At 16.2% G+C, this 17,115-nt stretch overlaps 1 protein-coding gene across 3 annotated transcripts in view; it reads right to left on the bottom strand.

Annotated features, from left to right (window-relative positions):
• grk3 (G protein-coupled receptor kinase 3) overlaps nt 1–16,903 on the bottom strand; it is a 49,811-nt gene extending 32,908 nt beyond the window's left edge. The window contains exons 1-6 of one of the 3 annotated variants that reach the window (XM_062966576.1): nt 16,260–16,903; nt 14,049–14,125; nt 11,137–11,210; nt 4,176–4,277; nt 4,024–4,098; nt 1,776–1,837 (exon numbers count right to left, since the gene is read on the bottom strand). In XM_062966576.1, coding sequence (XP_062822646.1) covers nt 1,776–1,837; nt 4,024–4,098; nt 4,176–4,277; nt 11,137–11,210; nt 14,049–14,125; nt 16,260–16,474 — 605 coding nt within the window. In that variant the 5' untranslated portion in view covers nt 16,475–16,903. The remainder of the gene's footprint in view (nt 1–1,775; nt 1,838–4,023; nt 4,099–4,175; nt 4,278–11,136; nt 11,211–14,048; nt 14,126–16,259) is intronic. The other 2 variants (XM_062966577.1, XM_062966578.1) reach the window with 2 other exon arrangements.
• Nucleotides 16,904–17,115: the final 212 nt, after the last annotated feature.

The raw sequence follows: 17,115 nt of genomic DNA on the forward strand, positions 1-17,115 counted from the left end.
TAAATTAAAAAGTTATATGTAAATGAATACACAATAAAATATAAAATGTTATATATAAATAAATGCAAAATAAAAAATAAAAAATAAAATTATATATAAATAAATACTAAATGAATAAAAAGTTATATTTAAATAAAAAATGTTATATATAAATGAATGCAAAATAAAAAATAAAATGTTATACATAAATAATTATAAAATAAATTAAAAAGTTATATGTAAATGAATACACAATAAAATATAAAATGTTATATATAAATAAATGCAAAATAAAAAATAAAAAATAAAATTATATATAAATAAATACTAAATGAATAAAAAGTTATATTTAAATAAAAAATGTTATATATAAATGAATGCAAAATAAAAAATAAAATGTTATACATAAATAATTATAAAATAAATTAAAAAGTTATATGTAAATGAATACACAATAAAATATAAAATGTTATATATAAATAAATGCAAAATAAAAAATAAAAAATAAAATTATATATAAATAAATACTAAATGAATAAAAAGTTATATTTAAATAAAAAATGTTATATATAAATGAATGCAAAATAAAAAATAAAATGTTATACATAAATAATTATAAAATAAATTAAAAAGTTATATGTAAATGAATACAAAATAAAATATAAAATGTTATATATAAATAAATAGAAAATAAAAAATAAAAAATAAAATTATATATAAATACTAAATGAATAAAAAATTATATTTAAATAAAAAATGTTATATATAAATGAATGCAAAATAAAAAATAAAATGTTATACATAAATAATTATAAAATAAATTAAAAAGTTATATGTAAATGAATACACAATAAAATATAAAATGTTATATATAAATAAATAGAAAATAAAAAATAAAATATGTAAATAAATGCAAAATATAATATAAAACGTTTTATATATATATATATATAACTTTTTGTTATATATAACATTTATATTTTATTTTGCATGAATGTTATATAAATAAATAGAAAATAAAAAATAAAATGATATGTAAATAAATGCAAAATAAAATAAAATACGTTATATATAAATAAATTTATTTTTTATTATATATAACATTTTATATATATTTTTGCATTTATGTTATATAAAAATAATTTTATATATCAATAAGTGCAAAATAAAAAATAAAATGTTATATATAAATAAATACTAAATAAATAAAAAGTTATATGTAAATAAATACAAAATAAAATATAAAATGTTATATATAAATATATATATATATATAGAAAATAAAAAATTAAATGATATGTAAATAAATGCAAAATAAAATATAATACGTTATATATAAATAAATTTATTTTTTATTTATATATAACATTTTATATATATTTTTGCATTTATGTCATATAAAAATAATTTTATATATCAATAAGTGCAAAATAAACAATAAAATGTTATATATAAATAATTACAAAATAAATAAAAAAGATATGTAAATAAATACAAAGTAAAAAATAAAACGTTATATAAAAAATAAAACAAAATGTTATCTATGAATAAATAGAAAATAAAAAAATAAAATCGTATGTAAATAAATGCAAAATAAAATATAAAATGTTATATATATATATATATATATATAAACAGAAAACAAAAAATAAAAATGATCTGCAAATAAATGCGAAATGAAAATAAAACATTATTTTTAAATAAATGCAAAATAAAAATAAAAAACAACGCAAAAATAAAATAATAGTATATAAAATAATATATAAATAAAAAGGTAAAATAAAATAAAATCCAACCTTTCCAGAAACATTTCGAATATTTTCCCTCGAAGGCTGTCGCAGATTTCCTCCAAATAGGGCTGAAAATAAAAGGAAAATATACATATTTAATACCGTTTTTAATATCGTTTAGTAAATAAATCCTATTATTTATTTATATCTATATCTATCTATATATATATTAATAATATACATTTATATATTATATATTTATATTTATATGAATTTATATTGCGTTAATAACAGTATGAATGAAATTAAATTAATATATATATATATAATATACATTTATATATGATATATTTATATTTATATGAATTTATATTGCGTTAATAACAGTATGAATGAAATTAAATTTATATATATATATATATATATAATATACATTTATATATTATCTATTTATATTTATATGAATTTATATTGCTGCCGCGTTAATAACAGTATGAATGAAATTAAATTAATATATATATATATAATATACATTTATATATGATATATTTATATTTATATGAATTTATATTGCGTTAATAACAGTATGAATGAAATTAAATTTATATATATATATATATATAATATACATTTATATATTATCTATTTATATTTATATGAATTTATATTGCTGCCGCGTTAATAACAGTATGAATGAAATTAAATTTATATATATATATACATTTATATATTATATATTTATATTTATATGAATTTATATTGCTACCGCGTTAATAACAGTATGAATGAAATTAAATTTATATATATATATATACACCAATTTAATAATTATAATATAATAAAACATATATCTAAAACATATATGATTATATAGTAATATAATATATATGATAATATATTAAATATAAAAACATATACATCAAAAATATGATAATATATTAATACATATGATATATTAAAATATAAGAACCTTATATACATATTATATATTATATAATTATATTATATTATAATTATATATAATTATTAATTATAATTATAATTATAATTATTATATATAATTATTATTATATATATTAATTATATTATATAATTGTATTAATTATAATATAATTATAATTATATTATAATATAATATAATGACGTACTATATTAAAATTAAAATTAGAAAATAATAGTAATAAAAGAAATTGTATAATAATATATAGTATTAGAATATATTAACATATATATCTAAAATCTAATAATACAGTAAATAATATTAGAATATATTAATAATAAAATCTAATAATAAAAGAAATTTAAAGTATAATTATATAGTATTAGAATATATGTGTGTAAAATCTAACAATGTAATAAATATTAGAATATAATAATATTAAATTATTAAATATAATAATATTAAATTTAAAATCTAATAATAAAAATATTAGATAATAATAATAATAATAATAGAAATATAATAACCTGGAAAAGGTTCGGTGGGGCCTGTTTCTTATAATTATATAGTATTAGAATATATGTGTGTAAAATCTAATAATGTAATAAATATTAGAATATAATAATATTAAATTATTAAATATAATAATATTAAATTTAAAATCTAATAATAAAAATATTAGATAATAATAATAATAATAATTTAATTTAATTTAAAGTATAATTATATAGTATTAGAATATATGTGTGTAAAATCTAATAATGTAATAAATATTAGAATATAATAATATTAAATTATTAAATATAATAATAAATTTAAAATCTAATAATAAAAATATTAGATAATAATAATAATAATAATAATAATAATAATTTAATTTAATTTAAAGTATAATTATATAGTATTAGAATATATGTGTGTAAAATCTAATAATGTAATAAATATTAGAATATAATAATATTACATTATTAAATATAATAATATTAAATTTAAAATCTAATAATAAAAATATTAGATAATAATAATAATAATAATAATAATAATAATAATAATATAATTTAATTTAAAGTATAATTATATAGTATTAGAATATATGTGTGTAAAATCTAATAATGTAATAAATATTAGAATATAATAATATTAAATTAAATATAATAATATTAAATTTAAAATCTAATAATAAAAATATTAGATAATAATAATAATAATAATAGTTTAATTTAATTTAAAGTATAATTATATAGTATTAGAATATATGTGTGTAAAATCTAATAATGTAATAAATATTAGAATATAATAATATTAAATTTAAAATCTAATAATAATAATATTAGATAATAATAATAATAATAATAATAATAGAAATATAATAACCTGGAAAAGGTTCGGTGGGGCCTGTTTCTTGGCCAGTTGGGTCTGGACGTGGCCGACGGCCATCTTTGAAAAAGGCTGGGGGAAAAAAAAGATATTTAGGAAACAGGAAGTGACCTCTGTCCCCACTTCCTGTCTGGACAGGAAGTACTTACGTGGGAGGAGGAGAGCAGCTCTTTCATGATGAAGGAGCTGTAAATCTCGCGACCGCGGACCAGGCGCTCCTCCTCCGAGCAGATCTTCTCGAATTCTTTGATCTGAAATTTTTAGGAAAAGGTTAAGGGAGAGGCAGTGGGCGGGGCCATGCAAATTCCAAAATATATTTATAATTATATTTACTATTTATTACTAGAAAGTTACTATTATTATATACATTAGTTGAGTGCAATTCCTGTTTGCTGTGCTCCATAGGAAAGGGTAGGAAAGGGTTAAGGGAGAGGCAGTGGGTGGGGCCATGCAAATTCCAAAATATATTTATAATTATATTTACTATTTATTTCTAGAAGGTTAATATTATTATATACATTAGTTGAGTGCAATTCCTGTTTGCTGTGCTCCATAGGAAAGGGTAGGAAAGGGTTAAGGGAGAAGCAGTGGGCGGGGCCATGCAAATTCCACAAATATTAATAATTATATTTACTATTTATTTCTAGAAGGTTACTAGTATTATATATTAGCTTGGATAAATTTAATATAGATTAAGGGTAGGAAAGGGTTAAGGGAGAAGCAGTGGGCTGGGCCATGCAAATTCCAAATATATTTATAATTATATTTACGATTTATTTCTAGAAGGTTAATATTATTATATACATTAGTTGAGTGCAATTCCTGTTTGCTGTGCTCCATAGGAAAGGGTAGGAAAGGGTTAAGGGAGAAGCAGTGGGCTGGGCCATGGAAATTCCACATATATTAGTAAGTATATTTACTATTTATTTCTAGAAGGTTACTAGTATTATAAGGGATAATATATTACAATTATATATATATATATATATATATATATATATATATCTCAAATTTTAATATTTTATATAATATATAATTATTAAAATTATATATATATATAATTGTAATATATTATCCCTTAACCCTTTCCTACTCTTTTCTACATTATATATTAATCGTAATTATATTTTAATGCATATTATATTCTAATATTATATTATATATTATATAAATTATTAAAATTTGAGATATATATATATATATATAATTGTAATATATTATCCCTTAACCCTTTCCTACCCTTTTCTACATTATCTATTAATCGTAATTATATTTTAATGCATATTATATTCTAATATTATTATTAGAATATAATATGCATTAAAATATAATTACGATTAATAGATAATGTAGAAAAGGGTAGGAAAGGGTTAAGGGAGAGGCAAAAATAGGTAATGAGAGTAAACAACAGAGATCAAGTGAGAGCTATTTAAACCCAGGATTACTATTTATTTCGGGAAATTAGCCAACGAGCTTTGCTCTAATCGCCCAGGTCGTTAATCTAATTAATTAGCTTCCGGGAATAGAACGAGAGAAAGGAAGAAAAGAAGGAATTGCATTAATATAATGAGTAAATTATATTATAATTATATTAATATAATGAGTATATTAATTATATAGTATATCACTATTATATTACTAGATAATAGTATTCTATAAATAATAATAATAATAATAATAATAATAATAATAATAATAATACCTCTTCTTTAATCCATAGGAGAATTATATTAATTAGTATATTAATTATATTATCATGATATTAATATATTACGAGAGAATAGTATTATATTAATATTATGTTACTAAATAAAAGTATTCTATAAATAATAATAAAAATAATAATAATAATAATACCTCTTCTTTAATCCATAGGAGAATTATATTCATATAATTAGTATATTAATTATATTATAATTATATTAATATAATTAGTATATAAATTATATCACTATTATATTACTAGATAATAGTATTCTATAAATAATAATAATAATAATAATAATAATAATAATAATAATAATAATAATACCTCTTCTTTCCTCCATAGGAGAATTATATTAATATAATTAGTATATTAATTATATTATAATTATATTAATATAATTAGTATATAAATTATATCACTATTATATTACTAGATAAAAGTATTCTATAAATAATAATAATAATAATAATAATAATAATAATAATAATACCTCTTCTTTCCTCCATAGGAGAATTATATTAATATAATTAGTATATTAATTATATTATCATGATATTAATATATTACGAGAGAATAGTATTATATTAATATTATATTACTAGATAAAAGTATTCTATAAATAATAATAATAATAATAATAATAATAATAATAATACTTTAATCCATAGAATTATATTAATATAATTAGTACATTAATTATATTATCATGATATTAATATATTACGAGAGAATAGTATTATATTAATATTATATTACTAGATAAAAGTATTCTATTAATAATAATAATAATAATAATAATAATAATAATAATACCTCTTCTTTCCTCCATAGGAGAATTATATTAATATAATTAGTATATTAATTATATTATCATGATATTAATATATTACGAGAGAATAGTATTATATTAATATTATATTACTAGATAAAAGTATTCTATAAATAATAATAATAATAATAATAATAATAATAATAATACTTTAATCCATAGAATTATATTAATATAATTAGTACATTAATTATATTATCATGATATTAATATATTACGAGAGAATAGTATTATATTAATATTATGTTACTAGATAAAAGTATTCTATTAATAATAATAATAATAATAATAATAATACCTCTTCTTTAATCCATAGGAGAATTATATTAATATAATTAGTATATTAATTATATTATCATGATATTAATATATTACGAGAGAATAGTATTATATTAATATTATGTTACTAGATAAAAGTATCTATAAATAATAATAATAATAATAATAATAATAATAATAATACCTCTTCTTTCCTCCATAGGAGAATTATATTAATATAATTAGTATATTAATTATATTATCATTATATTAATATATTACGAGAGAATAGTATTATATTAATATTATATTACTAGATAAAAGTATTCTATAAATAATAATAATAATAATAATAATAATAATAATAATAATACCTCTTCTTTCCTCCATAGGAGAATTATATTAATATAATTAGTATATTAATTATATTATCATGATATTAATATATTACGAGAGAATAGTATTATATTAATATTATATTACTAGATAAAAGTATTCTATAAATAATAATAATAATAATAATAATAATAATAATAATACTTTAATCCATAGAATTATATTAATATAATTAGTACATTAATTATATTATCATGATATTAATATATTACGAGAGAATAGTATTATATTAATATTATATTACTAGATAAAAGTATTCTATTAATAATAATAATAATAATAATAATAATAATAATAATAATACCTCTTCTTTCCTCCATAGGAGAATTATATTAATATAATTAGTATATTAATTATATTATCATGATATTAATATATTACGAGAGAATAGTATTATATTAATATTATATTACTAGATAAAAGTATTCTATAAATAATAATAATAATAATAATAATAATAATAATAATACTTTAATCCATAGAATTATATTAATATAATTAGTACATTAATTATATTATCATGATATTAATATATTACGAGAGAATAGTATTATATTAATATTATGTTACTAGATAAAAGTATTCTATTAATAATAATAATAATAATAATAATAATACCTCTTCTTTAATCCATAGGAGAATTATATTAATATAATTAGTATATTAATTATATTATCATGATATTAATATATTACGAGAGAATAGTATTATATTAATATTATGTTACTAGATAAAAGTATCTATAAATAATAATAATAATAATAATAATAATAATAATAATACCTCTTCTTTCCTCCATAGGAGAATTATATTAATATAATTAGTATATTAATTATATTATCATTATATTAATATATTACGAGAGAATAGTATTATATTAATATTATATTACTAGATAAAAGTATTCTATAAATAATAATAATAATAATAATAATAATAATAATAATACCTCTTCTTTCCTCCATAGGAGAATTATATTAATATAATTAGTATATTAATTATATTATCATGATATTAATATATTACGAGAGAATAGTATTATATTAATATTATATTACTAGATAAAAGTATTCTATAAATAATAATAATAATAATAATAATAATAATAATAATACTTTAATCCATAGAATTATATTAATATAATTAGTATATTAATTATATTATCATTATATTAATATATTACGAGAGAATAGTATTATATTAATATTATATTACTAGATAAAAGTATTCTATTAATAATAATAATAATAATAATAATAATAATAATAATACCTCTTCTTTCCTCCATAGGAGAATTATATTAATATAATTAGTATATTAATTATATTATCATGATATTAATATATTACGAGAGAATAGTATTATATTAATATTATATTACTAGATAAAAGTATTCTATAAATAATAATAATAATAATAATAATAATAATAATAATACTTTAATCCATAGAATTATATTAATATAATTAGTACATTAATTATATTATCATGATATTAATATATTACGAGAGAATAGTATTATATTAATATTATGTTACTAGATAAAAGTATTCTATTAATAATAATAATAATAATAATAATAATACCTCTTCTTTAATCCATAGGAGAATTATATTAATATAATTAGTATATTAATTATATTATCATGATATTAATATATTACGAGAGAATAGTATTATATTAATATTATGTTACTAGATAAAAGTATCTATAAATAATAATAATAATAATAATAATAATAATAATAATAATAATAATACCTCTTCTTTCCTCCATAGGAGAATTATATTAATATAATTAGTATATTAATTATATTATCATTATATTAATATATTACGAGAGAATAGTATTATATTAATATTATATTACTAGATAAAAGTATTCTATAAATAATAATAATAATAATAATAATAATAATAATAATGACATAACAAGACCTTTTCTTCGTAGGAAAATTATTTTAATAACATTAGAATATATTATAATTACTAGATAAAAGTATTCTACAAATAATAATAATAATAATAATAATGACATAATAACAAGAACTTTTCTACATAGCAAAATTATTTTAATATAATAATAATAATAAAATTATTATAATTATATTAATATTATATTACTAAATAATAGTATTCTACAAATAATATTAATAATAATATTAATAATAATAATAATAATAATAATAATATAACAAGAACTTTTCTTCATAGGAAAATTATATTAATAAAATTAGTATATTATATTATAATTATATTAATATTATATTATTAGATAATAGTATTCTACAAATAATAATAATAATAATAATGACATAATAACAAGAACTTTTCTACATAGCAAAATTATTTTAATAGAATTAGTATATTATATTATAATTATATTAATATTCTATTACTAGATAATAGTATTCTACAAATAATAATAATAATGACATAATAACAAGAACTTTTCTACATAGCAAAATTATTTTAATAGAATTAGTATATTATATTATAATTATATTAATATTCTATTACTAGATAATAGTATTCTACAAATAATAATAATAATGACATAATAACAAGAACTTTTCTACATAGCAAAATTATTTTAATAGAATTAGTATATTATATTATAATTATATTAATATTCTATTACTAGATAATAGTATTCTACAAATAATAATAATAATGACATAATAACAAGAACTTTTCTACATAGCAAAATTATTTTAATAGAATTAGTATATTATATTATAATTATATTAATATTCTATTACTAGATAAAAGTATTCTACAAATAATAATAATAATGACATAATAACAAGAACTTTTCTACATAGCAAAATTATTTTAATAGAATTAGTATATTATATTATAATTATATTAATATTCTATTACTAGATAAAAGTATTCTACAAATAATAATAATAATAATAATAATAATAATAATAATAATAATAATATAACAAGAACTTTTCTTCATAGGAAAATTATATTAATAAAATTAGTAATATTATAATTATATTAATATTATATTACTAGATAATAATATTCTACAAATAATAATAATAATAATAATGACATAAATAACAAGAACTTTTCTACATAGCAAAATTATTTTAATAAAATTAGTATATTATATTAATAATAATAATAATAATAATAATAATAATAATAATAATAATAATAATAATAATGACATAACAACAAGACCTTTTCTTCATGGGAAAAATATATTAACACAATTAGCATATTAATTATATTATAATTATATTAATATTATATTAATATTAATATTATATTACTAGATAAAAGTATTCTACAATAATAATAATAATAATAATAATAATAATAATAATAACAACAACAACAACAACAAGACCTCTTCTTTTCTCCGTAGGAAAATTATATTAATATAATGAGCATATTAATTATATTATAATTATATTAATATTATATTAATAGATTGTACAAATAATAATAATAATAATAATAATAATAATAATAATAATAATACATAACAAGACCTCTTCTTTCCTCCATAGGAAAATTATATTAATAAAATATTATATTATAATTATATTAATATTATATTACTAGATAATAGTATTCTACAATAATAATAATAATAATAATAATAATAATAATAACAACAACAAGACCTCTTCTTTCCTCCATAGGAAAATTATATTAATAAAATATTATATTATATTAATATTATATTACTAGATAATAGTATTCTACAATAATAATAATAATAATAATAATAACAACAACAACAACAACAACAACAAGACCTCTTCTTTTCTCCGTAGGAAAATTATACTAATATAATGTGCATATTAATTATATTATAATTATATTAATATTATATTAATAGATTGTACAAATAATAATAATAATAATAATAATAATAATAATAATAATATATTTACCGCCTCGTAAAACCTCATCTGAGCGACTCCTTCCTCAAAATCCTTTTCGCAAAATTCTTTAAACAGCAAAAAGCCTAAGAAAAATTATATATATATAAAATTATATATATAAAATAAAATATTTATTTTATATTTTATATATTATATATTATATATATATATATAATATATAAAATATAAAATAAATATTGATAGACAAAATCGTAATATAATAAAAATGTATTATAATATAATATAAAATGATGATATAAAATAAAGATAAATATCATTGATAGACTATTAGTACAAAATTGTAATATAATAAAAACGTACTATAATAATATAATCTATAATTATAATATATTATATACTGCGATGTAATAAGTGTATCATAAAATAATATATATATATGATTTTACTGGTCTCAGGTGTGTCAGGTGTATAATAGTAGGTATGTGTCATAATATAATATTATGATACATTTATTAGATATAATAAATATAATACAATATATATTATTTTTATACAATTAATATATATATATATATATATATACCTCTTCTTTCCTCCATAGGAGAATTATATTAATATAATTAGTTTATGTAATAATAATAAAACATACCAAAATAATAATATATATTACATAAATACATAATACAATGATGTAATAATTCAAATAATGATGTGTGTGTGTGTATATATATATATATATATATATATATATAATAAAATAAATATGATTGATGAACTATTAGTACATAATTGTAATATAATATAATAAAAATGTATTATAATAATATAATATACAATTACGAAACAATATATTATTTTCTGTGATGTATCATAAAATAAAATATGTAATGTAATAATAATAAAATATACCAAAATAATAATATATATTATATAAATACATAATACAATGATGTAATAATTCAAATAATGATGTGTGTGTATATATATATATATATCAATCATATATATATCATATTTATTTTATTATATATATATATATATATATATATATATATATATATATATATATATATATATAATAAAATAAATATGATTGATAAACTATTAGCACATAATTGTAATACAATATAATAAAAATGTATTATAATAATATAATATACAATTATGAAACAATATATTATTTTCTGTGATGTATCATGAAATAAAATATGTAATGTAATAATAATAAAATACACCAAAATAATAATATATATTATATAAATACATAATACAATGATGTAATAATTCAAATAATGATGTGTGTGTATATATATATATATATCAATCATATATATATCATATTTATTTTAATATATATATATATATATATATATATATATATATATATATATATATATAATAAAATAAATATGATTGATAAACTATTAGTACATAATTGTAATACAATATAATAAAAATATATTATAATAATATAATATACAATTATGAAACAATATATTATTTTCTGTGATGTATCATGAAATAAAATATGTAATGTAATAATAATAAAATACACCAAAATAATAATATATATTATATAAATACATAATACAATGATGTAATAATTCAAATAATGATGTGTGTGTGTATATATATATATATATCAATCATATATATATCATATTTATTTTAATATATATATATATATATATATATATATATATAATAAAATAAATATGATTGATAAACTATTAGCACATAATTGTAATACAATATAATAAAAATGTATTATAATAATATAATATACAATTATGAAACAATATATTATTTTCTGTGATGTATCATAAAATAAAATATGTAATGTAATAATAATAAAATATACCAAAATAATAATATATATTATATAAATACATAATACAATGATGTAATAATTCAAATAATGATGTGTGTGTATATATATATATATATCAATCATATATATATCATATTTATTTTATTATATATATATATATATATATATATATATATATATATATATATAATAAATATGATTGATAAACTATTAGTACATAATTGTAATACAATATAATAAAAATGTATTATAATAATATAATATACAATTATGAAACAATATATTATTTTCTGTGATGTATCATGAAATAAAATATAGAATGCAATAAAATATACTAAAATAATAATATATATTATATTATATAAATACATACCACAATGATATAATACACAAAATAATGACTATAATACAAAATAAAATGCGAATATATTATATAATAAAAAACATAACATAGGTTTTATAAAATATAGAATGCAATAAAATATACTAAAATAATAATATATATTATATTATATAAATACATACCACAATGATATAATACACAAAATAATGACTATAATACAAAATAAAATGCGAATATATTATATAATAAAAAAACATAACATAGGTTTTATAAAATATAGAATGCAATAAAATATACTAAAATAATAATATATATTATATTATATAAATACATACCACAATGATATAATACACAAAATAATGACTATAATACAAAATAAAATGCGAATATATTATATAATAAAAAAACATAACATAGGTTTTATAAAATATATAATGCAATAAAATATACTAAAATAATAATATATATTATATTATATAAATACATACCACAATGATATAATACACAAAATAATGACTATAATACAAAATAAAATGCAAATATATTATATAATAAAAAACATAACATAGGTTTTATAAAATATAGAATGCAATAAAATATACTAAAATAATAATATATATTATATTATATAAATAAATATAAAATAAACATTGTTTACTACAAAATTGGATCTGGACCATCAGTAGTGGGAGTTATAGCTGTTTACACATTTACACTTTTATTATGTGATATATATATATTTCTTAATTATATGAATTTAATAATTAAGGAAAATTAACGACTTACCGATCTTCTGGTTGAAAACCTTGTCGAAAGTCGATTCTCCTCGTTCTTCCAAATATCTTTGCATAACACTCCGAATACTGGGAAAAAAAATATAATTTGAATATCATTTATTAATATAATGCATATAATAATAAAATATGATTTTAAAAAAATATGATTTTTATACATTTAATATATATGGTTTTACTGGTCTCAGGTGTGTCAGGTGTATAATAGTAGGTATGTGTATCACAATATAATGATATATATTATGATAAATTTATTAGATATAATAAATATATCATAATACAGAATATATTATTTTTATTATTATATTATTATATTATAATTATATTGTTATATTATTACTGCATATTATTACTATATTATATGATTATATTATTATTATTTTATATGATGGTTATATTATTATTATTATTATAGTGTATTATATGATTATACTAGTATGCTATTATAATATTATATTATAATTATATTGTTATATTATTACTGCATATTATTACGATATTATGTGATTATATTATTATTATTTTATATGATGGTTATATTATTATTATTATTATTATTATTATTATAGTGTATTATATGATTATACTAGTACGCTATTATAATATTATATTATAATTATATTGTTATATTATTACTGCATATAATATTATATTATAATTATATTGTTATATTATTACTGCATATTATTACTATATTATGTGATTATATTATTATTATTTTATATGATGGTTATATTATTATTAGAGTTTATTATATGATATATAATAAACTCTAATAATATAACCATCATATAAAATAATATTATATAATATAGTAGTATGCTACAATAATATAATAATATTACAGTAATACAATAATAATATAACAATATATTAAAATATAATATTATAGTATTATAATAAATATGAGAATAATAATAAATAGAAAATAATCCTATAATAATAATAATAATAATAATAATAATAATAATAATAATATATTGAATATTTACCAGGCCTCGGGGATAATATAATATAATAATAATATAACCATCATATAAAATAATAATATATAACATAGTAATATGATTATCCTATCATACAATAAACTCTAATAATATAACCATCATATAAAATAATATTATATAATATAGTAATATGCTACAATAATATAATAATATTACAGTAATACAATAATAATATAACAATATAATTATAATATAATATTATAGTATTATAATAAATATGAGAATAATAATAATAATAGAAAATAATCCTATAATAATAATAATAATAATAATAATAATAATAATAATAATATATTGAATATTTACCAGGCCTCGGGGATAATATAATATAATAATAATATAACCATCATATAAAATAATAATATATAATATAGTAGTATGCTACAATAATATAATAATATTACAGTAATACAATAATAATATAACAATATAATTATAATATAATATTATAGTATTATAATAAATATGAGAATAATAATAATAATAGATAATAATCCTATAATAATAATAATATTAATAATAATATATTGAATATTTACCAGGCCTCGGGGATAATATAATATAATAATAATAATAATATAACCATCATATAAAATAATAATATATAACATAGTAATATGATTATCCTATCATATAATAAACTAATAATATAACCATCATATAAAATAATATTATATAATATAGTAATATGCTACAATAATATAATAATATTACAGTAATACAATAATAATATAACAATATAATTATAATATAATATTATAGTGTTATCATAAATATGAGAATAATAATAATAATAGAAAATAATCCTATAATAATAATAATAATAATAATAATAATAATAGAAAATAATCCTATAATAATAATAATAATAATAATAATATATTGAATATTTACCAGGCCTCGGGGATAAAATAATATAATAATAATATAACCATCGTATAAAATAATAATATATAACATAGTAATATGATTATCCTATTATATAATAAACTCTAACCATCATATAAAATAATATTATATAATATAGTAATATGCTACAATAATATAATAATATTACAGTAATACAATAATAATATAACAATATAATTATAATATAATATTATAGTATTATCATAAATATGAGAATAATAATAATAATAGAAAATAATCTTATAATAATAATAATAATAATAATAATAATAATATTGAATATTTACCAGGCCTCGGGGAGGGGCGGGGCCTTCCGGCCTCTCCACGGAAAAGGGCGGGGCCAGGCGGGTCGTCTCCACGGCGACCGCGGCTCTTCTCCATGGCCATCAAATAGCTCACGTCCGCCAGCACCGCCTCCAGGTCCGCCATCTTGGAATCCGGCCTTTTGCGGCCCGGGTTCGAGGCCTAGTATTTCCTCAGGGCCCGGAGGCGGGGCTTGCATAGGTAATTAGGCTCCTCCCCTTCCTTCTCCCGCATAAATTATGGATCTCCACACCAACAACGGTAGGTAAGTCGATCCGAGGAAGGGGCGGGGCCTGCATAAATTAGCTCAATTCCCCGTTGTCACCGCCTCCACGGGGGCGGGGCTTGCATAGGTAATGACCTCGTCTCTCCCGATAGGCAAATCCAAGGGGCGGGGCCTGCATAAATTATGTCTCTGAGGCCTAGTCGTTTTTGGTCTGGATTCGAGGCCTAGTTTACTTCAGCAAAGCCTTGAGGCCTAGTCCTTTTAGGCTTGAATTTGAGGCCTAGTTTACTTCATCGAAGCCTTGCGGCCTAGTCTTTTTTGGTCTGGATTTGAGGCCTAGTTTACTTCATCGAAGCCTTGAGGCCTAGTCCTTTTAGGCCTGAATTCGAGGCCTAGTTTACTTCATCGAAGCCTTGCGGCCTAGTCTTTTTTGGTCTGGATTTGAGGCCTAGTTTAACTTCATCGAAGCCTTGAGGCCTAGTCCTTTTAGGCCTGAATTCGAGGCCTAGTTTACTTCATCGAAGCCTTGCGGCCTAGTCTTTTTGGTCTGGATTTGAGGCCTAGTTTACTTCATCGAAGTCTTGAGGCCTAGTCTTTTTAGGCCTGAATTCGAG

This window comes from Anolis carolinensis, unplaced genomic scaffold, assembly GCF_035594765.1.
Source record: "Anolis carolinensis isolate JA03-04 unplaced genomic scaffold, rAnoCar3.1.pri scaffold_24, whole genome shotgun sequence".
Classification (NCBI taxonomy): domain Eukaryota; kingdom Metazoa; phylum Chordata; class Lepidosauria; order Squamata; family Dactyloidae; genus Anolis; species Anolis carolinensis.